General features: G+C 34.0%; 1 protein-coding gene across 2 annotated transcripts in view; it reads right to left on the bottom strand.

Annotated features, from left to right (window-relative positions):
• The window catches only part of LOC137658797 (patj homolog), a 673,578-nt gene that overhangs the window by 7,547 nt on the left and 641,293 nt on the right, over window positions 1-24,738 (bottom strand). Inside the window, exons 9-12 of one of the 2 annotated variants that reach the window (XM_068393846.1) lie at window positions 19,180-19,683; window positions 18,511-18,684; window positions 13,749-13,916; window positions 4,655-4,837 (exon numbers count right to left, since the gene is read on the bottom strand). In XM_068393846.1, coding sequence (XP_068249947.1) covers window positions 4,655-4,837; window positions 13,749-13,916; window positions 18,511-18,684; window positions 19,180-19,683 — 1,029 coding nt within the window. Of the gene's footprint in view, window positions 1-4,654; window positions 4,895-13,748; window positions 13,917-18,510; window positions 18,685-19,179; window positions 19,684-24,738 lie in introns of both variants that reach the window. The other variant, XM_068393845.1, reaches the window with a different exon arrangement.

Below are 24,738 nucleotides of genomic sequence, written 5' to 3' on the forward strand. Positions count from 1 at the left end.
ACAATAAATTATTCTAAAATAAGAAACAACGTCAAAACAGACATGTCATATAATAAACTATCAACAACATCAAAAACAAATATGTCATAAATAAACTATAAAAAGACTATGTCCGCCTGGTCAACAAAAAAGCATTTGCTCCAACTTTGAACTTTTGAAGTTCTACTGATTCAACCACCCGATTAGGAAGATCATTCCACAACTTGGTCACAGCTGGAATAAAACTTCTAGAGTACTGCGTAGTATTGAGCCTCGTGATGGAGAAGGCCTGGCTATTAGAATTAACTGCCTGCCTAGTATTACGAACAGGATAGAATTGTCCAGGGAGATCTGAATGTAAAGGATGGTCAGAGTTGTGAAAAATCTTATGCAACATGCATAATGAACTAATTGAACGACGGTGCCAGAGATTAATATCTAGATCAGGAATAAGAAATTTAATAGACCGTAAGTTTCTGTCCAACAAATTAAGATGAGAATCAGCAGCTGAAGACCAGACAGGAGAACAATACTCAAAACAAGGTAGAATGAAAGAATTAAAACACTTCTTCAGAATAGATTGATCACCGAAAATCCTGAAAGACTTTCTCAATAAGCCTATTTTTTGTGAAATTGAAGAAGACACAGACCTTATATGTTTCTCAAAAGTAAATTTACTGTCGAGAATCACACCTAAAATTTTGAAAGATTCATACATATTTAAAGAAACATTATCAATACTGAGATCCGGATGTTGAGGAACCACCGTCCTTGACCTACTTACAATCATACTTTGAGTTTTGTTTGGATTCAACTTCATACCCCATAATTTGCACCATGCACTAATTCTAGCTAAATCTCTATTAAGGGATTCACCAACCCTAGATCTACATTCAGGGGATGGAATTGATGCAAAGAGAGTAGCATCATCTGCATATGCAACAAGCTTGTTTTCTAGGCCAAACCACATGTCATGTGTATATAGTATGAAAAGTAATGGTCCAAGAACACTACCCTGTGGAACACCGGATATCACATTCCTATAATCACTATGGTGCCCATCAACAACAACTCTTTGAGATCTATTACTTAAAAAATCAATAATAATGCTAAGAAACGACCCACCCACTCCCAACTGTTTCAGTTTGAAAACAAGGGCCTCATGATTAACACGGTCAAAGGCAGCACTAAAATCAAGGCCAATCATACGAACTTCCCGACCACAATCAAGGGATTTCTGTACAGCATTGGAGATTGTAAGAAGGGCATCACATGCTCCAAGGCCTTTACGAAAACCAAATTGCAAACTAGGGAGTAGATGATTACCTTCAGCAAAGCTATTAAGACGTTTTGCCAGAAGACGTTCAAAAACTTTAGATAATATGGGAGTTATGGAAATTGGGCGGTAATCAGTGGGACTTGAGCTACCACAAACACATTTACATAGAGGAGTAACATTACCAATTCTCCAACTAGTGCTAAAAGCTCCTCTTCTTGCTAACTTGCGCAAAATAACAGATAACTTTGGAGCTAAGAAATCTGCTGTCTTTATAAAAAACAAAGGAAAAATACCATTTGGGTCTACACCTCCATAAGCATCAAGGTCCATCAACAGAGCTTTAATCTCACGAGATCGAAAAGCTAAACTAGTTAGTTTAGCCTCAGGAAAACAGGAATGAGGAAGTTCAAGTTTTTCATTACTCTGTTTACTGTCAAAAACATCAGCCAAAAGGGTTGCCTTTTCCTTTGGACAGTGAGTGACTGAGCCATCTGGTTTAAGTAAAGGAGGAACTGTTGCATCTACACCAAAGAGTGCAGATTTAAGGGTAGACCACCATTTATGTTCCTGAGTTGTACCAGAAAGTGTTTCTTTTATGGTTAAATTGTACTCCTTTTCAGTTGAGGCATAAACTCTCTGAGCAAAAGCTCGAAGCTGAGTATAGTTGTTCCAGGTCAAATCTGATCTGTTACCCTTCCAAAGTTGATAGGCAATTAGAAATTATGAGGAATTTGTTAGAAGGGATTTGGATTCAGCAATTGTGGTTACCATGATTATTGGATTGGTAAGGGATCCTGTTTAATTTAAAAAAAATCTCTTAACTTTGGTTAAGATGATTCTATTTTTGAGAATGATAACAGTAATTTTTTTTTTTTTTTTTTTTTTTTAAGAGAATTTAGTCCTTACTTCTGTTGGAAGAGTTCAACATGTTGAAACCTATGTCAGTTTGGTTGTGAATGCAGCTGCTAGAGACCATGACTTCCTAAGAGAAATTTATTCTGTTAGGATGTCTAAGGAGGAATTCCACCTCAATCTACATTTAGGGTTGTGGTGCTAAGGATGGGGGGTTTGGGGGAGCTTATAGGTCTATCTGCTGAGTCATCAGCAGCCATTGCCTGGTCCTCCTTGGTCCTAGCTTGGGTGGAGAGGGGGCTTGGCCGTTGATCATATGTATAAAGGGTCAGTCTCTAGGGCATTGTCCTAATCGATAGGGCAATGTCACTATCCCTTGGCCATGCCACTCATGAGCAGCCTTTAAAACTTTAAAACAGGACAACCAGTCTAAGCACCCATCGACCCCACATAAAAGTGGGAAAAGATGCAGACAAAGAAGAAGAAGAAGAACCAGTCTAAGCACCATCTCAATACCAGTAATGAAAAACCAACACCAACTACTGAGAACATTGCAAGAAAGACACTAGTACTGTATATGAATTAAAAAGAAAAACAACATTCTAGGTAGTAGGTTGGCCAGGGCACCAGCTGCCCGTTAAGATACTACCACTAGAGAGTTATGGGGTCCTTTGACTGGCCAGACAGTATTACATTGGATCTTTTTCTCTGGTTACGGTTCTTTCCCTTTGCCTACACAGACACCGAATAGTCTGGCCTATTCTATACAGATTCTCCTCTATCCTCATACACCTGACAACACTGAGATTACCAAACAATTCTTCTTCTCTCGAGGGGTTAACTACTAAACTGTATTTGTTCAGTGGCCACTTTCCTCTTGGTAAGGGTAGAAGAGGCTCTTTAGCTATGGTAAGCAGCTCTTCTAGGAGAAGGACACTCCAAAATCAAACCATTGTTCTCTAGTCTTGGGTAGTGCCATAGCCTCTGTACCATGGTCTTCCACTGTCTTGGGTTAGAGTTCTCTTGCTTGAGGGTACACTCGGGCACACTGCTCTATCTAGTTTCTCTTCCTCTTGTTTTGTTAAAGTTTTTATAGTTTATATAGGAAATATTTATTTCAATGGTTTTGCTGTTCTTAGAATATTTTATTTTTCCTTGTTTCCTTTCCTCACTGGGCTATTTTCCCTTATGGAGCCCCTGGGCTTATAGCATCCTGCTTTTCCAACTAGGGTTGTAGCTTAGCATTTAATAATAATAATAATTAGTCTACTGCTAAAAAAAAACATAGTATAATTCAAGACAAAGGAACAGGGTGTCTTGGGGGAGCAATGTCACCTTGCATAAGAAACAGAACATCCTCAATTATAATGCCAAAGTTTCCATGATGTCAAGTTAAAAGGAACAGGTGACTTCCTGTCTGAACAGATGACTTCCTGCCTGCATTATCCATAAAAGTCACAGGTGTTCTTGAAAGGAGTATTAGAAGCACAAGATTTGATGATAAGACCTAATCTTACTGAAAGGCAGAAGACAAGACTCAAGAAAATTACAATATCTTTTTAATACAGCATTTCTTAGATTTTTTAAACTGTAACCAAAATATCAGTTTACAATATAAGACTGCTGTACCTTCAGACTACAGCAGAATAACAATGCCTTCAGTTGTAGAGAATGTCCTACCCTTAAGGAGAGACGGCAATGTAGGATTAACTTGCCAACCCAAGCTTCTATTAAGAGAAATCTTGTCTATGCTATCATCCCCCACGACAATCCCTTGAAGGAGCTCCGGTTAAAATATCTTAATATTAGCATATGAATCAACGTAAAAATCATGACACTATCTTTTTGAGGAAAGATTGCTTTTAAGCATGGCAGTCTTAAGAAAGGAATGTGAAGATGAAAACATATTGAAGATCTCCAAGTCTACCTAAAATACCTGAAGTGAAAAATCTACAATGAATGACTGCCTGACACCAATTTAGTCAATTGCTGTATGCCAAACAGTTGCTAGCTGATGTTCCTAAGAATGTTGGTTCTTTGGGATTGGTGTCTGTTGATGAAAGTAGATCTTGAACCTTCGGGAAAAGGATGATTTTTTTTTCATTTGTTGGATATCAAAAAATGTTGAGTGGTACAGTGACAAGAACTTGCAACTAAAAAAGATTTATCTTCAACTTTATGTCATAGGGGAATGACAAAATTACAGAAGTACTTAAATGAGATTGTACTAATAAAAAAAGTCATTGTTGCTAAAGGTAACCCTCGGACACTGATCACAATTTTTTATATCATGGTAATAAAAGATGACCTTTTGATCATACTAAAAGAAATGATCTTATTTGTTGTCCCAGAACTGAATGTTGAGATCCAGGTGACCTGTTTCAATCACGTTTCATGGTTGTTATGACTTATGGGAATGGGTTTTATCTCTCAAACAATGTTTTCTTTACATCTTAAGATGGAAGAGCTATACTATAAGTTCTTTCTTACCTCTGTATTCAAGAAAGTGAGGACAGCTTAAAGTGATCCAAAGGGTCTTCTTACCTGATAATCTAAGATGGAGAAACCAAGACCTCTGTCTCCTTTCACGAGCTCAATAACCTGCGACTCGGAGCTCCACATAGCGAGGCCAGTGAGAGGTTCTAAGCTGCGGCTCTTCATTCGGTTGAAGGAGGTTTCGTTTGTTGCTGCCGTGGCCGACGAGGCTAGTGATCCATCGGACTTGGCCTTTACAAGTCGTTCGGAACCAGGAATGAGGTTTTGGAGTGAACCACCCAATATATTCTGAAATAGGAGCAAAGGATTCTTATATTCATTTCAAAGTTACCATACCTTTTCTGATTTTAAATAAAAAATGATGGATAAAGCATTTTTAGACTTGCAATATTATAATAGTGAATGCTTTCATAAAAGACATACCTTTCATAAGAACTAAATCAAAATAAATTACACAAAAGAAATATACCAAATGCATTTTCATGATCAGACTGCAATATGTTTTACTGAAAAAATATCTATTTTTTAACATGAGGAACATTAAGTTACAAATCTAACTATCAATAGCGTACAACGTGAAAGCACTACTGTACAGTTAGTTTCAGTATCCTAATTATAATCACACTCAGGAACTAAATTTTGTATAAGAACACTTTTTTTTTAAGAGCTTAGAGAATTATTATTCTAACACAAAAACCTAATATAGTATACTTATCAATGTACATGTTTTATATTCGTTTAATTTGCAATAACTATGAAAACTAAAAAATCACAATTTTACACAAAATAACAACAAAAGTCTATCTACGGTTAAAAGGAAATGTAGAAAAATATAAAGTTGAAGTACTATTTTCATATATAAATGTAATTGATAAAGTCAGGGTAAACTATTCAATGCTAACCAATAAAAAATGAGCCTTTTTATTAACTAAATTTGCTTTGCAACAGAACATTCGTTAAGGTTTATCAAAATTCAAGACAGTATTATTGAACAGAACTATAGCATAATCCTTACATTTATCCATTGTAAAAAAAAAATCTTACTTTCATATTGCCCTGTATCAACGTTAAAGGCAAACCCAAACACCCTTCAATGATCTTCTGCTATTATCTAAATTAATCAAATCTGAAGGAATCTTAATCTGCATACACGGCTCTAAAGACAAAATCATAGTCAATCCTAAAGCGTAATCATACCCATAATATTGTAGCAGTTTTAGAATAAACTCATATCAAGTTTTTGACATATGTCAAGCCATACAGACTATAGAATCAGAACAGGATCAGTCAATTATGAGATTAAAAATACCAAGCAAAGCCCTGCCATTCCTTATCAAGCATATCAATGCATCTGTAATGCAAAATGAGTGCTGTTCTATTTACGTATTTAACCCTTTTTACTGAAGACCAGTGTAAGTTTTGTATTTGTAATACTGAAGGAAACAGTTTCAATAAGAGACTTCTTAAAAAATTACAATTGGCTGTACTTACTGAAAAGCCTTTATATTATACAATTTCATGCTGAAGTACTATACTAAATACAGTAACTAGTAATAGGTTGCTGTCATGAATAGGATGACCTAACATAAATTATGATAGAATCTATTGCTATGTGCAATGGAAATCTTAGGATCCTCATGAGTGGCTGAGGCAAAGGACAGGACGATATCCTAGACACCAATCATATAGGCATGTGATCAGTGCCCAAGGCCACCTTTCCACACAAGCTACGTCAGATGAGTGCCAGGCAATGGCTACTGATGACTCGGCAAGCAGGCCTATAGGCTCTCCAAAATTGCCCCATTCCTTGCTCACAAGGAGGATGAAGTTGAAGACACTATCATAAACTACTGGGCTTGAAAGGGGTAAGATTTCCCGACTGACAGGTAACAAGGTAGGGACATTTTCCGGAGGTTACACTAAACTGTTCACTTTTGATACCAGTAGTGTGACACCACTGGGTATTAACCCGCCAGGGATCCAATGACATGCTTTGGCATCATCCCTTTGTGGAATTTTCAGTAACTTTCTATCTATATTCTTTTGTTTGTTACCCTACAAAATGTCAACATTAGTAAGTTGACAATGACATCATTATTCCTGACCAAAAGTCATGAGCCTGACAGCGATTTTGTCATGGCCGGGATCACCAGTGTGTTGAAGTCACCAATGTAGTTGAAAAGAAAATTGTACATATTCGCATACGCATCATTTCTCAAGTTGTTATAGTCCTTTCCTATTACCTATTCTAAAAAAAAACTGATAGGATAGATCTTTTGAAAGGTAAAATTGTGCACAAAAGATAAGCTATACCCCACAAAATGATCCTAAATTTAATTTTATATGCATTTATGATATCCTTGGGGGCTCTAACCATTATTCTGGTATCACACTTGACTGATGAACTTAAAGTGTTCTTAAATGTTTTTTTTTTCTTTCCTTCTTACCTTGCATCAACTCTACCCCACTCAACTAAAACAGATTGTGAAGTTATCAATACACTTTAGCAAAGAATATGAATCAACTTTTCTGAAAATATTCAACAAAAAGAAACAAGAGAAGGTACAACATCTGGCAATAATTTAAGGAAAATGTGTAATACCTCCCAAAATAAATAATTCCCTCTCTTTCAACCCGTGCTGAACAATCATAAAACTTGTTTTGCTTTCTATATCTAACCTCCCTATATCTAATTGGTTACCAAAGATTTTTCTGTTACTACGGCAAAAAAACTAAAAGTCAACTATCTTTCAATAAATGCAGCCCATTTTCATTAAATTAAAAGTAGAGAAGCTTACAAAATTCCCTGTCCTTGAAGTAATAACAACACTGATGGCACTCGATAAGATTAAAAGGCTTATGTAAACATCAATTGCACAAAAACAAAAATCCTCTTGGGTCATCGGTTACTATGTTCTTACCTATCATAACAATTAAACTCAAAATATGCCAGTTTGCTTGCTCAGCTAATTTTCAATAGGTATAAATAACTACAGCCTCAAATAACTTCCTCATTTATAACTTCCTCATTTGAAGTGGGCAGAAACATTGTGCTCAAAATGGCCTTTTTAATTTCCTTCAAGGCAACAATGGAAGCTTCAAATGAGGGAAAGGAATTATATGTCCCTTTTCTTGCATCCATCAAGTCCTCATGTTACAACAGTTTGTTGTTTCAACTCATAATGTTTCGTGGATATGACACAGCTCCCATTAAGGATTAGTCTTACTTGTTTTGTTACAGTTTGACTTCATCATTATATATATATATATATATATATATATATATATATATATATATATATATATATATATATATATATATATATATATATATATGTGTGTGTGTGCTCCATGCATTTTTATTGTTTAGTCTTAAGTCTCAATTACTTTTCCATGTCATAAAGTGTGTTTATATGTCCCAGATTATGATTACTACTACATTAGAATAGGTGGGTAACTTCAGTGCTTAAATACAATACTTTATTTAGGTTTGTTCCAACTTATTTCAAAAGTAGTTACAAAACATCGTAAGAATGGATTTCTGTTGTAACCCAAAGGACCTACTGAATACAGTATACCAATATAATAATGAAAAAAGTTTTTGTTGAGTTTATAGTCAAATAAATCATATGGTCAAATATAAAGTGGGCACCGCTAAAAAATTCATTCCAAACAAGCATAACAGCCAACTTCTTTGACAAAAAAAGGAATTTTGAGCGACACAGGTCGAGCCCAGAAAAGGAATTTATAAATGCTACACTGCTTCCTTCCATAAAGTTGCAGCACATGCCATAATGATATACTATACAGTACATCCATATCAAAATAATGATGGTTAATTTATAATAATAAAGTAAATGTTTTTGGTAGTCTGGTCAATCTACTTTTCAATATTAATGAAAGACCATTTGCACTTCAAAGTCATTTCCTTTTGTACAGGGGAAGAACCAGCATAAGTCTGTCCCCTGATACACATCTGATACACATTAAATTCATGCAATGCTAGACCGAGATTTAGCTTTCTAAAAACTTCAATTTAACTTTATTCGCACATTCTTTTAGTCAATAAAAACTGATGCAAAGACAGGAAGCTTTTGCAGTGCAATTTTCTAGAAATAATGAATAAACTCCTTTAAGCTATCAAATCTTAATGAAGCTGCGATCGTCAAAAGCAAAAAAATAAAAATAAAAAGGGCCCACAACATAATGAGGTAAAAAGCTTTGGAATATGTGTGTGTCGTACTAAAATAATTTCCCAAATCAAATAAAAATAAAACTTACATTAATCCTCTAGCAACATTTTCCTTTAACTATAGATCATTTTCCAACTGTCATTTCCCACTTGAATGCTTTGAAAAAATTAGTGTTAACCTTTTCAAGAAAAAAAAAAGAAAAAAAAAAGATATCACAATATTCTTAACCAGTTCTAAAAGGTATGATTACATAGCGCTCCTGAGAAACTAAACATTGTACCAAATAAATAAAATTAGACATAAAAAGTTGGAAAATATGATGAAAGAAATTATCTAATTAAGCACAAAGTCATTATATATGACTTTTGTTAAATTTAGTCTAAGGTAATTGTTTTCCAGATTAAAACAGAAAACAAAGAAAGGGGAAAAATAAATATAATTTAGTGAAACCAAACCAAGTGCCTTAAATAAGCATGCTTTCCACACCTAAATGTTAATCTACTCCACGGCAATATTACAACCAAATTAACGAATGTCATTAACCCTCTGAGGATACGATGATGTACTTTGGCGTCATCCGTGCTTTATAGAAAATTTAATCAGCCTTCTCATACAATTTTCAGTTTCCTTCTATTTTTAATCCTTTGTTAGTTAGGGTACAAAACGTCAACGCAAGTATGTTGATGCATGACGTCATTGCTCCTTGGACAAAAGTCATGAGCCTAACAGTGATTTTGTCATGCAAGGGGTCCCCAAAGGGTTAATAGCTAATCTTGAAATACATTGACTAATTTATTGAATTTAGTATAAAAGTGCTTTTCTTTAATTTCATGGAGAAGCCCTTTGACTTACAAAAACATTCAACAATACCGTTACACATTAAAGCCGTGAAAGAAATCGAAACTATGTTGCTATAATAAAATGACAAAGATGCTGCACGAACTCAAGGTACTTTTAAAAATCTCTGGTATTTTGATAATCACTTCAATGGCAGGAAACTTCTATTTATCAAATAGGAAAAGGACTAGTATTTGATGACTTGCTTTAACTTATAAAATAATTTATCCCACTTTAAAACTAATATAGAATATTGCATTACTAACGGACACCATTTCAGGCAAAAGAAACAAAACTATTGGGTTCTTCAAGACAAAATATTACAAAACTATATACAGTATACTATTTAGTATAAACAGCTCATTAAAAAACACCATGGCTGAACTATATTCAAGAAAAAGGTAATCATAGGTTGACTAAACACCTTGAGATGTATAAAGCCTTATCACACAACTAAAAAGCAATTACCAACTCAGCAGTTAAAAGGGCCAATCATTACGCAGCTAACAACATTATTGAGCTCAGACGCAAAGTGCCACGATACTGTTAGAATCTGCACAAAACTCATTCAGGTACAAAAGCCAGATAATACATGTAATAAGGTAAATAAAAACAGGCAACATTAACCCACGTAACCCACCGTGAGAAAAGCCAGCAATCAGCGGAGCAATTCAGGGGGATAGATGAAGAGAGAGAGAAAGAGAAGGAGAGAAATACATAGATAAATAATGTCAGAAATAAATTAAATAATCAGGAATATTAAGTGTGAACATGAATCAAAGAAAAGCCATGGTAAAAGAGAAAAATCATATGACATGACATGCACATTTTTTTTTACTCTGAAAATAAAATTAGAGAAAATGTTTAAAATAAGACTTATATGATCTTCCAGTTTGAGGATAAAATACATATTTCACAATTACAAAAGACATTGACTTAAATTACGCTATTAACAAACACTACAGCATGCATGAGGGAAAATATGAACTGAAGCATTCAGAAAAATCTGTCAGATCAACAATGAGAGTAATGAATGCTCTATTACTACAACATCATATGATAGCAATATAAAAAAATAGAATAAAAGAACTGCCTCAAAATATGTGTGTTATCATGACAAAAGAGAAGTGAACTTATTAAACTGTGTAAATGAAACTATCTGTCATTAGATAAGACAATATTGCTTGTGATGATAAAATTTACAATTAGTTGAGAGAAATAGTTAGCTGAAGGTCTTATACCTAATGAGAAAATTCAAATTAAAAATCTATAATTTTAGATGTTACACTACATTATATGTAAAATATCAATTGCAAAAATACTGAAAAAAAGATTAATGAATTGATAAATGTCTTTACCTTATCAAATATTTATGAAAAGAATCGTTGAACAGTATACTGAAATCCTCGGTTATTACAATGAAAATAGTGTATAAAAAATGAAAACGACCATGTGGGAGATTTACTTTATAAAATTCTATACAATGCACTGTAATCTATGAAAAAAGTATGGTAATCTAAATCATCAAAAAAATTTTAACAAATGGCTTACTAGATATATATTGTATAGACTGTTTAAGTGGCTATCATGGGAGGCGCTACTAGCTTTAGTGGTTTAGTATCACAAGAAAGAAAGCAAACGAAATATTGTACAATAAATGTTCAGTCCAGTAAAACACCACCCCTGCCACTCATTCCTTTACAGACAAATCCTTTTGACAAATTCTAAGAGAATATAGAAAAGTGACATAGTGCCCTCTTAAACTATATTATTTGGACTAAATCTCTGATACCTAAAGGTCATCATGGATGAAATTCCCTCGACAAAGAAATGGAATACCTTATCAACGTAAAACCCAAGAGCATACCCCGAGAATACCACGAAGGATCTTATAAAAGAGCAATCAAATTCACTCCTCTGAGTTAGCAAGTCCACAATAACTTGACCTGGTTAGAAATTATCTTTTTATTTTCTACATAATCTTATGATTAAAAAAATTTAAAGCTTCAATCAGTTATTTTCATAATGCTTTAAGTAAACATAACAGGTATCAATCACAGCATACCATAAGTACCCCATTGTAGATTATATTAAAGTTTTTTGCAGTGTGGCCACAACTGCATTGCTTACTGTCCATTTCCTTTCCTCCATTCACTATGGTCTTGTTCTACTAAGCAGTCAAATTTCTTCAATCTTGTTCCAATCATCAACTCTTTACTTTAGATGAAACTCTAATTCATACTATTAACAAGAAGACTATTGGTAACCTATACGGCTATTTCCAGATCCGTAATATTCTCATCATTCAATAAAAGTGTAAATGAACTACTACAAAAAAAAGAATAAGCCTTAATTATTAGAGCATCCTAAAACTAATTATTGATATCCTAAAGAAATCTTAAATCATTCATGGTGCTTACTACTTCCTTAACTATATAAAAATAGTAATAATGATAATAACAATAACAATAATAATAATAATAATAATAATAATAATAATAATAATAATAAAAATAATAATAAAGGAATCCTAATTCCTTTCATCACCTCAACTAAGCTATTCTTACTAATCGTAATCGGAACAAACTGTAATGCTGAATTACCTATAAAATGTTTTAAGTGAAGTTATTTGGGCTTCAGCATACAAATGCCTTATGCTATTTATCCATAAAAAGTAATTGCCTCCTAAACAAACTTAATTCTATCAGCTGGTTAAGGAACAAAAAAGATACTGTACATATCATGCAAACAAAATGAAGAAAAGGATAGACACATCACAACAAAATAATTTGTGACAACGTGAAAACAGAAATATTATTGTCATTCACAGTTATATCTATAAATAAATTTAAATAATAATGTTAAGACACTACAAATTGGCTGATAAAAAAGTTATCATAACAATGCATAGACACACTAAACAAAACAATAGACAGTATGCGCCATGTGAATTTTATTCTAAATTCTCATGTGGCCTAGACTAATTACAGTCCCGTACATGTATTGCAAAGACCACAGTATCTCTCTCGTCTGTTAACAGAATAAACATTAAGATTTATCCTAATCATTTATGTTCTATTATGACAATAAGAATTTGTTTCTCTTTTACTGAGAATTTTCATTTTCTAGCAAAAGAGTAAAGCCTATCATTCTAATCAGGAAGATATATGCAGTTTATGCTATGTGGTGATGTACATGAATTTACTTAAAGTGGTATATAATATTACTCCGAGCAGGAAGTGATCTGAAAGTAATAAGCAGTAAAGAGAAGTGATTCTTCCTGTGAAGATTATGTTAGTTTACTAAATTTTGTTAGGTCAATCTGTACATCATAAATTATCTCAGTAAATAATAAGTATTTAGATAAGTTCCAATTTGATGGTGAATCTAGTGAGGGTTTCAAACCTGAAATTATATTTTTCAGTGAAAGGGAAAGCAAATATGATTTGGAACATCAATTTTATTTGAATCTCTTGATATAGGAAACATTACCTGATATCTGCATTACTCTTCAAATTTAAGTGTAAAAGGCTCATTAGCAATAGCCAATAGTGATTCCCTAACATATACTAAATTGCTATGAGAACTACATGACCCTTAATATTTGAAATCCAATAGAAATAAAGATTGATAAGAGCTTAGAAACTACAGTAGTTTTATATGAAGTATATTTCTTAATCATCAAAATTCCCACTTGCAAATGCAATCAATACAAAGTCAATAAATGCCTGTACTATATTTAGAAAGGCTTTACCTAGTCAAGTACATTTCAAAGTTCCATGTACATTTTTCTAAGGCAATGAAGTATTGATTTAAAAGCTCATGATAGAGATGACTGGCAAAATCTAACCAAGGCCCTTTGCATCAATAGGCGTAGGAGATGATGATGAAGGCAATGGTTGGTAAAATTAAATTTGTAAAGCCAGATCTTGGTATAAATCTATCTGTTACTGTCAGGAATTAGAGAGACACTGTGAATGAGGGAACACCAAGAATGCAATGGACAGAAGCCCACACAAAAGACAAGAAACTGAGTAAAGACACTTGATTGAGTGAGGACTCTCAACTGAGAAAGGACAATGACGGAACTGAAAGGAAAAAACAATACCCACCCTAGCAGCAAATGTATCTCTGTCGGCAGTTGGAGCATCAATAGGATGTAACGGAGGTGGGGCTCCTGGAGCGCGTCGCCCACAAACTAAACGTACTGATCTTGGAAGTTCTTTCAAGATTCCTACAACCTCAACATGGTTCAGTCCAAGTAATTTCTGCCCATTAACCTGGAAATATTAGGATTTGTTAATAATTGCGGCATAAAAATTTCAACAGGATCTAATATAATACAGTGCACACAATCAAAATGGTAAAATACAATAAAACTCTTCAAAAAAAAGGATTAACAAATATTAGAAAACACATTATTCACACATGGGTTACATTGTATTGGAATTGATGCATTTTCATAGCAATTTGAGGGCATATTTATGTGACTAGTTTATAAATATTTACTAAGTTTCATTTCTGGGACAAATAAATATACATATGAAAATTTTGTTCATGATAAATGAAGTGCTAGGTTTAATACACAATTCTACTATTTTTACTCTTGTGCGCCTTTGGCAGTACACTAAAGTTTCTCTGCGTCATCTCTCAGCTCAAACTGCATCACTTTCTGACTTTTACTTTTCATCTGCTGATTATGGCCTCTTCCCACATTGCTGTTCAGCTTTTACTAGCTTTTGTCTACAATAATTTGCTTTTTGATCGCTTTGCTTACAACTTACATAGCCTAGTCTAGACTGGGATATTGACAGATTAGCCATAGCATAGCCTAGATTTTTATTTCACTGGCACCATTTCTCATTATCCTTTTTGCAGTTGCTCAACTCTCACAAGTTTCTTTTATCATTACTATAAAATTCGAGAGAGAGAGAGAGAGAGAGAGAGAGAGAGAGAGAGAGAGAGAGAGAGAGAGAGAGAGAGAGAGAGAGAGAGAGAGAGCCAGCCTTGTCTGAACACATATATTAAATTAAAATGATGGTCATAGACCAAGTCTGCCAGTTACTACTTTGATGGGCCTGGATTTGCATGGTCAATCTTAAGGACGCTTACCTGCACGTCCCTTTTACACTTCATATAGGTTCAGATTAATTCATTATTGCATTCAGTGTTCTCAAAATGGCAAAGACTGTGATCAAATTTGTGTGAGGTTACAGAGGGCACCGATCATTGCTTACCTAGACGATTGGCTGTTCTGGCCAGAGACAAGAGAATCATGTACTATACATACAACAATCATGTCCTTCAAGTTCTTCAGAATCTAGGCTCCAAGATTAAATTTCCAAAATAAAAACTATAACTGTCATAAGTCTCTAAGTGACAGAGTCTTTGTTGGAATATATGAACATCCACACTAGGGCTTTCCATGACATCTTAGAGACAAGTCTCATCTATCAAAAAGACCTTTTCCCCGGTGTCCTTCTCCTTTCAGATGGCAGCTGAAATAGGTCCAGGACCTGTATCAGTTTGCTTCCTTATCAACCCAATTGTGAACACTAGGTTAAAAGCCATCAGTTGGGCTTGGAAGAGAGCAACTTGGAATGGGGTTCAAGACAGACTTTCCTCGTTACCTCTTCGCTGCAAAAAGGAATTTTATAGACCTAAGACCTTCTGTTCTCTCCACTTGTTCTGATCCTTCATATAGATAGTCACATGGGGGATATCGCTCAGAAGAGACAAGTGCATCTAGAATGATCTTCCCCAGTTAACAGCATTTCACATAAGCACGTTGGAAGTGATAGCAATCTTTCTAAAAGCAAAAAGCTTGTTCAAGGCAAGAACTCTCATCAGCAACCAGATGGCTGTCTATTGTTTCTGATGAGTGGACTCTCATTCAAGATCACTTAATGCAATAATGACTTTAGCTATGATGCTATTATGACTACCTTCAATAAGAAATCTGTTCCTCTGTCTAATTCACCTGCGAGGTTCCCTCAACGTGGTAACATACACCTTTTTCCGGGAAGATACCGTACCTTGAATGTACAGTGGATCTTAGACCCAAGCACCTTATGCATGATCCTTAAAATGGCTCTTGATCTCCTGGTGAACCTGCTTGCAACACTAGAGAACTGTAACTTCCCTTTTACGTAATTCTGATTGTGAATTCTCTTGCAGTTGCAAGAGATGTCTTGAACAGATCTCTGATTTATCTGCATCCCCTGATGAGTTCCATTCAAAGGTTTGGAAGATTCCATCATCCTTCATGGCAACAGCTGTGCTTGTGGTTCTCCTATAGCTCAAAATTCTATTGTTGGTTTCTACTCTTTCAGCATACTGTATACGACAAAGGTCACAGCCACTTTGAAAAGCACAGCTGTATCAGAAATTAGGAAGAGGAATACCTTTTAAAGGTTTAAATGTTGCTCATGAGCAGCAGAGGCAAGTAACAGGACAATGTCCTAGAGACCGAGAATATTCCTATACATATTATCAGCACCTAAACCCTTCGTCTATGCTAAGATAAGGGAGGGCCAACAAATGACTACTGATGCATCAGCAGATAGACCTATAGGTTCTCCAATATATCATCCCTAAATCACAAGGACAGGGAGAATACAGAAACTACTAGATACAATTTGCCTTGAGCAAGGCGTCAAACTCCCATCTCACATATTGTGATACTAGATAATTTCCAATGGGCTACCACAACACTTTCTACCACAGAAACATCAAGCATAGATTTCCTTGGCCATATCTGAGGGGTGATGTCTCGGCTAATAACATTACTTACTTGACGACCTAGAAGATTTTTTCTTTAACTGAACAATACCAGTCAGTTTAGAAAGCTTGAAGGGTCTTTCTTAGGAGCAGTACCCTAAACTTCTTAGCTTCCATCCTTGGCCACCTCTCGAAGGATAGGAATATTTTGCCCTAAGCAATACTGGTACACAAAACTTTTCAGGCAGAACCTCTCAAGAGGGCATTTAATGTGAACTTAGTTTCAGACATTTCTCAACATTACTGTCCTTTATTTTACAACAGCCTCCTTCTTTACCAACTCCTGCTTTTGGGTCAGTTGATATTGTACATGATTTCCTGGCTTAATTACATAATGAGACTCTTAATCTAAAAGAGATCCCAAATAAGGCTCTATATTTAATAGCCTTAGCCTTGGAAGCTAGAATTAGAAAATTGGCTGTATTCTGAAGAAAGTGCGAGCTTTAAACCCTCAATCCCGCCTGTTTCTTGATACATACTAATTCCAGGTGAAGCCATGGCCAAGAATGAAAAAACCTTTCACCGACAGGATCTTCTATATTTCTGCTTTACAATCCTACAATCTTGTGTTGACCTCTGTATGGTGTCCACCCAGCAATTCTATTTCCTGAAATCTGTCTCAGAAAATACTGTAGTCTGTTTCACAACACCCCAATCAATAAGACCCTTTCTACACAAGGTGTCTGTTGTTTCAAGGTGTCTGTTGTTTCAAGGCCTCCCTCATTAAAAAGGCTCATTGTCTATCATCCCTAAAAACACATATGAGAAAAATTGAATATTCCTCAACTTTCTTTACAAATATGCCATTTCAGATAGCCAGAGCTTTACGAATAGGCCTGGATATAGGGTGTTACATGACACTACCTAGAAAATATCCAAGTGATTCAGAATTCTTTCATTATCCTTGGATTGATTGTGGCACCACGAAGGAGAAGATAGCAAAGGGATGGATACTCAACCGGATTCCTTGGCAAATATGCAATGAGGGATGTTTAGCCTCCTATCAAGGGATTCTCTCCTTTGTGATGAGTGGGGGAACTTATTAGTTCTACCAATGGATGCATTGCAAGTAGGTCCCATTCCTGTACTTTGTGATTATAGATAACTGAACCCTTGTGATTTACAAATCTACCTTCATATGCCTTGATAATTGTCCTTGGGTGCCACATAGTTCCTAAGTCCAAAGTGAGTTTTGACAAAGAAAAAAAAATTGCAACAAGATACTGTGTAGTTCACAAGACCTACCCACCTGCGCATACTTGTGAAGAGAAGTGGGATATAACAGTGGCTTACCTTTATTGGGAAAAGAAGGCCCTAGTGGTAAACAAATACCCAGAGATTAATATCATTTCAAAAGTCAGCATACGTTTATATTTCTCCAGAATGCTTTTCCCTTACACGTAAATGGAACTTTTCATATTTTGTGTTTTAAAGAATGTTAAAATTGTCAACTTACTTGTGCTTTTCCTCATACTTATTCCATTTTGGTTTATTCAGTGCTTTTGGTTCGTTGACATTTCCTCTATATCAGAGTATGTAACAAGGTGAAGCAATCACATCAAGATACTCTATTCTTTAATAGCTACTACTGCATACTTCTTTAATTGCATCTCATTTCAAAGAAAGTGTTGAGAATATTATACCCAACATGGTATGCTCATTTTAAAGAAAGCGCAGATAGTATTATAACTAGCACGGTATGCTCATTTCAAAGAGGACGCTGAAAGTATTATACCTAACACAGAATACTCATTTCAAAGAAAATGCTGAGAGTATTATACTGTATGTGCTCTTAATCGTTTTCTCAAGAAATGGCTGATATAGCACAGTAAAATTGTGTTATGATAGTGTAATAAATATCAAAGAGTTTTATTGATTTCTTTAAGCGAAATGAAAAGGAAATCGAAAATAATTTCTAGAAGCTCTGGTAAGGCAATGGTTTGCATTTGTAAAAATACAGTACTGTACAGCACTGTACAGTACACACTCTTTAACCATACAAACTCTTCTGGCAAATCAAACACCAGTTTAACAGATCTTTAATGGATTAGACTTTGCATAAAAAAATTAAGACTTAATAAAAGATAATTTTACCTCTAACAGTTCATCTCCACTACAAAGCTTCCCATTCTTCCCAACTGGTCCATCAGGAAGGATAGATCGGATGTAGTGGTGAGGACGGACTTCCCTTCCCCCTTCGACATCCACAGTTCCTTCTAAACTTATACCAAGTCCGCCTCCTTCTTCAAATTTACTTAACTGAGCAACCTGAAAAAAAGGGGGAAATCTGTATTTGGCCAATTCAACATGAAAATAAAATGTAGCATTAATAAATTAATGTATAATACATTCTCATTTCTGTTTAACTTATTTAATTATGTTTCTAAGAAAATAGTTCCCTAAGAACAAACATTGCATTCTACATATTATCAAGAGCACGGCAGAACCTCTAAAGGGCACATTGCTTCTAAGTCCGTACGGCATAATCTCCAGCACAAAGCATGGTGTGACTTTGCATCCTCAATTTATAAAAAATAGAATACTAAACTTTTCTGGGTCAAAATTTCTACTTTTCGAGATATACAAATTCAAAATTATTTGTTTAAATATTTTGAACTGCATCATAAAAAGAAGACAATTTCTTGACAAGTTTTAAAAAGATTTTTCACTAAATATCCCAATCCAATCCATTTATCAATTTACTAAGTAATATTTTGAGATAATCCCATCTGCAGAGTAAAAAAGAGAGAGGTGCCCACTTACCACAATATCAAATTCAGGTCCTACAATCCTAGACCATTTCCTTTCAATGGCATTGGCCACAGAGAGCCTTAACTCTCCCACATAGTCGCTGTCGATCATCAGCTCAATGTCTTCCAGACGAGCCTCGGAACTTCCTACCCCAGAGGAGGAGGACACTTGAGAGATGCTCGCCAGCTGAGGCACATTGGTGGTAGTCATATAAGACAAAGAAGACGAAGATGAGGGCAGAATGCCAGCGGCAGCAGAAGACGAAGGAGGAGGAGGAAGAGGTCCAGGAGGAGAGGAAAGAGGAGGGAGCTGTTGCAGGATAGGTTGAGGCTGCTGATGCAGAGAAACGGAAGCTGACACAGAGGAGAGGGGAGGCACGTCGGCGATGATTGTAGACGAGGAGGTAGGTGGCGGCGAGAGGGCTGGATTGATGGCTTCCACCACGTTGATGTCTTCGCTGCTCTCCAGCTCGCCCAGGGCGGAGCGAAGGGCGTCGCTGTTGGGTAGTTCGCCCAGCTGGAAGAAGAATAGAAGCGTCAAAATGGGTTTTAATGAACTAATTTTATGATTATTATTATTATTATTATTATTATTATTATTTCAAGCTAAGCTATAACCCTAGTTGGAAAAGCAAGATGCTATAAGCCCAAAGGCTCCAACAGGGGAAAAATAGCTTAGTGAGGAAAGGAAAGAAGAAAATAAACTACATGAGAAGTAATGAACAATCAAAATAAAATATTTTAAGAACAACAACACCATTAAAATAGATCTTTCATATATTAACTACAAAAATTTCAAAAAACAAATTTAAGAGAAATTAATCTAATAGGTTAAATAAATCATTCTAAAACGAAAGGAATTATAGAAAATCTAATAAAAATTATGATTATCTTAATTAGTAATTACAGACAATTACAAAGAACTGGAACAATTAATGGGCGCCGTACCAAAGTACAGTACAGAGGAACTAAAACATCTACTAATTATGCACCTAATTATACACATCAGGTGAGACAAGTATTATGGAACTACACAAAAACAATCACTCGTGTGTCTACGGAGATATTTGCATATCAAAGGGTCAACCTTCCTCTTAAGCCCTGTCCACACGATCGAGAAATGCCCGACGGGGAAACAATGATACCAGACCACATTAGTTAGTAAAAATGAGGGTTGATGACGCCAAAAGCGAGAAAACTAAAGGCAGGGATCTGGCAACACTGTATGATGCCAGATCCCTGTCAGTGGTTTTCCCGCTTCTGACGTCATTAACCCTCATTCTTACTAACTATTGTGGTCTGGTATCACTGTTTGCCCGTCGGGTATGCTCGATCGTGTGGACAGGGCTTTACAATAAGTCATTAATCTATTATCTGACAGAGAAGGGATTCTGACACAAATGGGGGACAAAGGTGGTATACAATTTATATACTTTACAATTATCATAGAAATATATATTGTGGGGGTACATGAAATAGACTCTTTAGAGTCTGATGCGTATGTGCTCTGTCACATGGCCTTGTTCAAGGCACGATTTTTCTCAACAGTGAGCCAGTCTTGTCTGGAGAGGATACCAAGATTGGAGACCTTAAACTTAAAAATGTTTTTTTTTTCATTGTCCAATTCACAAAAGCGTGTCGAAACTTGCCGTGAGTGTGCAGTACATAATGTGAGAAATATAAAAAAAGAAGAAGTATTGTTTATGAATAGATAGATCCATTAAGAATATAAAAACTAAAATTATGAAATGTATGTCACGGGATGATAGATGAATTCTAGCCTGAGATTTGAATATATGTTAAATAACTGATAAAAAACTAAAATGCGAACATTAAGGCTTTTAATAACTAAATCAAATTTAAAGTAAAACTTGAACAATTCAACAGTTTATATTCTAAAAAAGTTGAAGCCCAAAATAGGAAGTTAACTGGAAATTCATCTTAAATTTAATTTCGATCTTTATATAAGTTGGGAAAAAGTTGCTAAATATTAATTTGATATTTATTATCTACTGGCATATGCATTCAAATTTCAAACGAAAAGACTAATTCATTAAAAAATATTAAACAAATTCGTCTATACTTATCTTTAACTTGTCTCGAGTATCTACGATATATCATTACAATAAAAAAGAGATTTTAAAAATCTAATTATTTCACAGCATTTAATTACGCAATTTTTCAGATGGGGTCAAACAATATTAATTGAGATTTTAATTCTTAAATCTGAACTACGATTGCTGGTAGTTTTGTTTCATTGGATATATGAATTTGGGGCATATGCCCGGACGCTGGGGTAGGGGAGACCGTTCCAAGTCCTGATATCGAATAAATCATGACTTAATATTAAGGAGTTCTTTAGGATAAAATAAATTGAATTTAAAAAAATAAAATAAAAATTCTTTCTGTGGTTTCCTACATCGTTATCACAATGGAAGGAGAAGGAAATGGTACTCCTTTATGGGAACAGAAGATAAAAAGTAAAAACATGCCAATATAAAAACACACAAAAAGAAAAAAAAACCGGGTTATACGTGTTCCATCTTGCCAAAACACGTCAGGTTCAATTGCTAAACACAGATAAAGTGTGGACACCAGTGCAATTATAATGTACTGTGTTATATTAACAGGCAGAAATATGTGGTATAAAATAACCTTAAGGTCGGGAGCACACTAGCGACTGTGGCGCCACAAAGCCACAGCATCGTGTGGCGGGGATGTGGTCTCTCATAGGTTTCCATTGTTTTCAAAGCCACGCCACGCCTGTGGCAGGGATAAGCGACAGAGAGCCACAGTCGCTTGCCACAGTCGCTAGTTTACGCGGCAAATCATGAAAACAATGGAAACCTAAGGGAGACCACATCCCCGCCACACGATGCTGTGGCTTTGTGGCGCCACAGAGTCGTTAGTGTGCTCCCGGCCTTAAATATCTTGGAAATCAAAGGAGAATTGGTCTGACATTTTGTCCTTAATCTAGAATTTATTTGTTGCCTATATTTCTTTTATCTATCCTTGAAATATTTTCAGGAATAAGCATCCCTGAATGATACTTATCATACGCGTTTGTTAAAACTTTAGACTGACTAAATATCAAAGAGGATATCACCCTGAACTAAAGTTTTTAAAAATATATAGTATTAAAAAATCTCACGATTAATTAGCTCTCAAAAACTCTATGACGTGATCTGGTCTAACTTCGTCTTGCTAATTAGTTTAACCTAATCAAACATAAAGTAATTAACCATCAAAATGTGACTTCTTTATTTTATCATGGAGAGAAATTAATAGAATATAATTATACTAAGTAGGTCTATTTTTTTAACTAACTTATTTCAGAACTTCCCTAATATTAAGAAACACTTTGTTTTTTTATTATATTTCACGATTGAAATAAAATAAAGTTCAGGCATCAAGCATATACTGTATAATATATATATATATATATATATATATATATATATATATATAGTATATATATTATATATATATATATAGTATATATATATTATATATATATATATATATATATATATATATATATATATATATATATATATATATATATGTATGTATACACAGTATACACGTGTAAATATAACCATGTGTATATATATAAATATATATATATATATATAATATATATATATATATATATATAAATATATATACAGTATACACGTGTACATATAACCATGTGTATATATATATAAATATATATACATTTATATATATATATATATATATATATATACATTTATATATATATATATATATATATATATATATATATATATATATATATATATACAGTACATATATATATATATATATATATATATATAAATGTAAATATATATTATATAATTATACATATAAATATATATATATATATATATATATATATATATATATATATATGCACACATATATACACACATACATACACAGTTATAAATATTTTGGAGTGAATGCCTCTAACCCACAACCTGGGGGATAATCTTAAGCTAAAACAGAACCAATGGAAAATCCTTTCTTTCACAATACGGTGTATATTTCAGTACTAAGGAAACACACGAATCAACAAAAGCGAGAATTGTGTTATGGATAAATCTTAAAAATACTGGTATTTGTGTTTTGCTATAACTATCATCTAAATTTATAAAAGTTATATAATGAGATCCTAAATTTAACGACGAAATTTCTTCAACAACCAATTTGTCTACTTACTTATATACATACATATACTGTATGTATATATATATATATATATATATATATATATATATACATATGTATATATATATATATATATATATATATATATATGTATATATATATATAAAATGTTTCTCATTAATCTACAACATCTAACAGTCTCTAACAATATAAATGATTCAGACCAATGCAATGAATATGTTCGAGTCACCACAGTTCTCCATCCAATATTAAAAATAGGCAAAGAAAAGGACACACACAACTATGGTGCTTCAACGTCGGGTAAGTAGGAGCAGGGGGAGGGGGGGGGGAGAGATAATTAAATAAACAACAACAGCAAAAAAAAAATCAATAACAATAGGTGAAAGTGAATACAGTTTGTGTCTCAGAAACATGAAAATGTTAAAAAAAAAAGATTGCCGAAGAAGTGAGAATATGCAAGGAAGCTTCTCTGCTTTATTTTTCCTTATCTTCAGAAGGTAATAAAGGGGGAGGGGGGTTGAGGGGGGAGTGGGTTGCCATACACAGGCTCTCACTTTAGTTTTGGTGGTGAAATCACCACCACCACCACCATAACCATAGTTCGGACGCGTTGGTCGAGCCCGAAGAGAGAGCGAGGAGGGGATGGTGGAAGCTCTCGCTCGGGATTTGAAACCGCTCGAGGAATAACTCGGGTGAAGCACCATCTGTTTGTCATTATTAAGTCTTGTTGTTAGATCAACTAATTGGATTTTTTTCTTTAAAGGTTTTATGATTATAACTGTCTGCTAAAATAGCTATTATCTTCACCAGAGATTTAAAGAAACTTAGATCAACTAATTGGATTTTTTTTTTTTGTCTTATGAATATGACTGTCTGCGAAATTAGCTATTATCTTCACTAGAGATTAAAAGAAAACTTAGATCAACTAATTGGATTATATATATATATATATATATATATATATATATATATATATATATATATATATATAATCATAATATATATATATAATATATTATAATATATATACATATATATACTATAATGTATATATATATATATATATATATATATATATATATATATATATATATATATATATAACTGTCTGTGAAAATTATCATCATCAGATATTAAAAGAAACTTGTGATTTATTTAGTGCAATTTTTTTTAAAACGTTAGATTAGCTTATAAAAATGTCTGTATATTTTATTATAGAATTTATATAACACCAACAATATACATATAGATAAATAATACGAAACCAAGGTTAATATGATGTTAAATCAACTTTGTTAAAATTACCATGAATATTGAAATAATTAAAAAAAAGAGACAAAAAACTTTCATACCATAGTATAAAATTATCTAACAC

The sequence above is a fragment of the Palaemon carinicauda genome, chromosome 19 (assembly GCF_036898095.1).
Source record: "Palaemon carinicauda isolate YSFRI2023 chromosome 19, ASM3689809v2, whole genome shotgun sequence".
NCBI classification, from domain to species: Eukaryota; Metazoa; Arthropoda; class Malacostraca; order Decapoda; family Palaemonidae; genus Palaemon; species Palaemon carinicauda.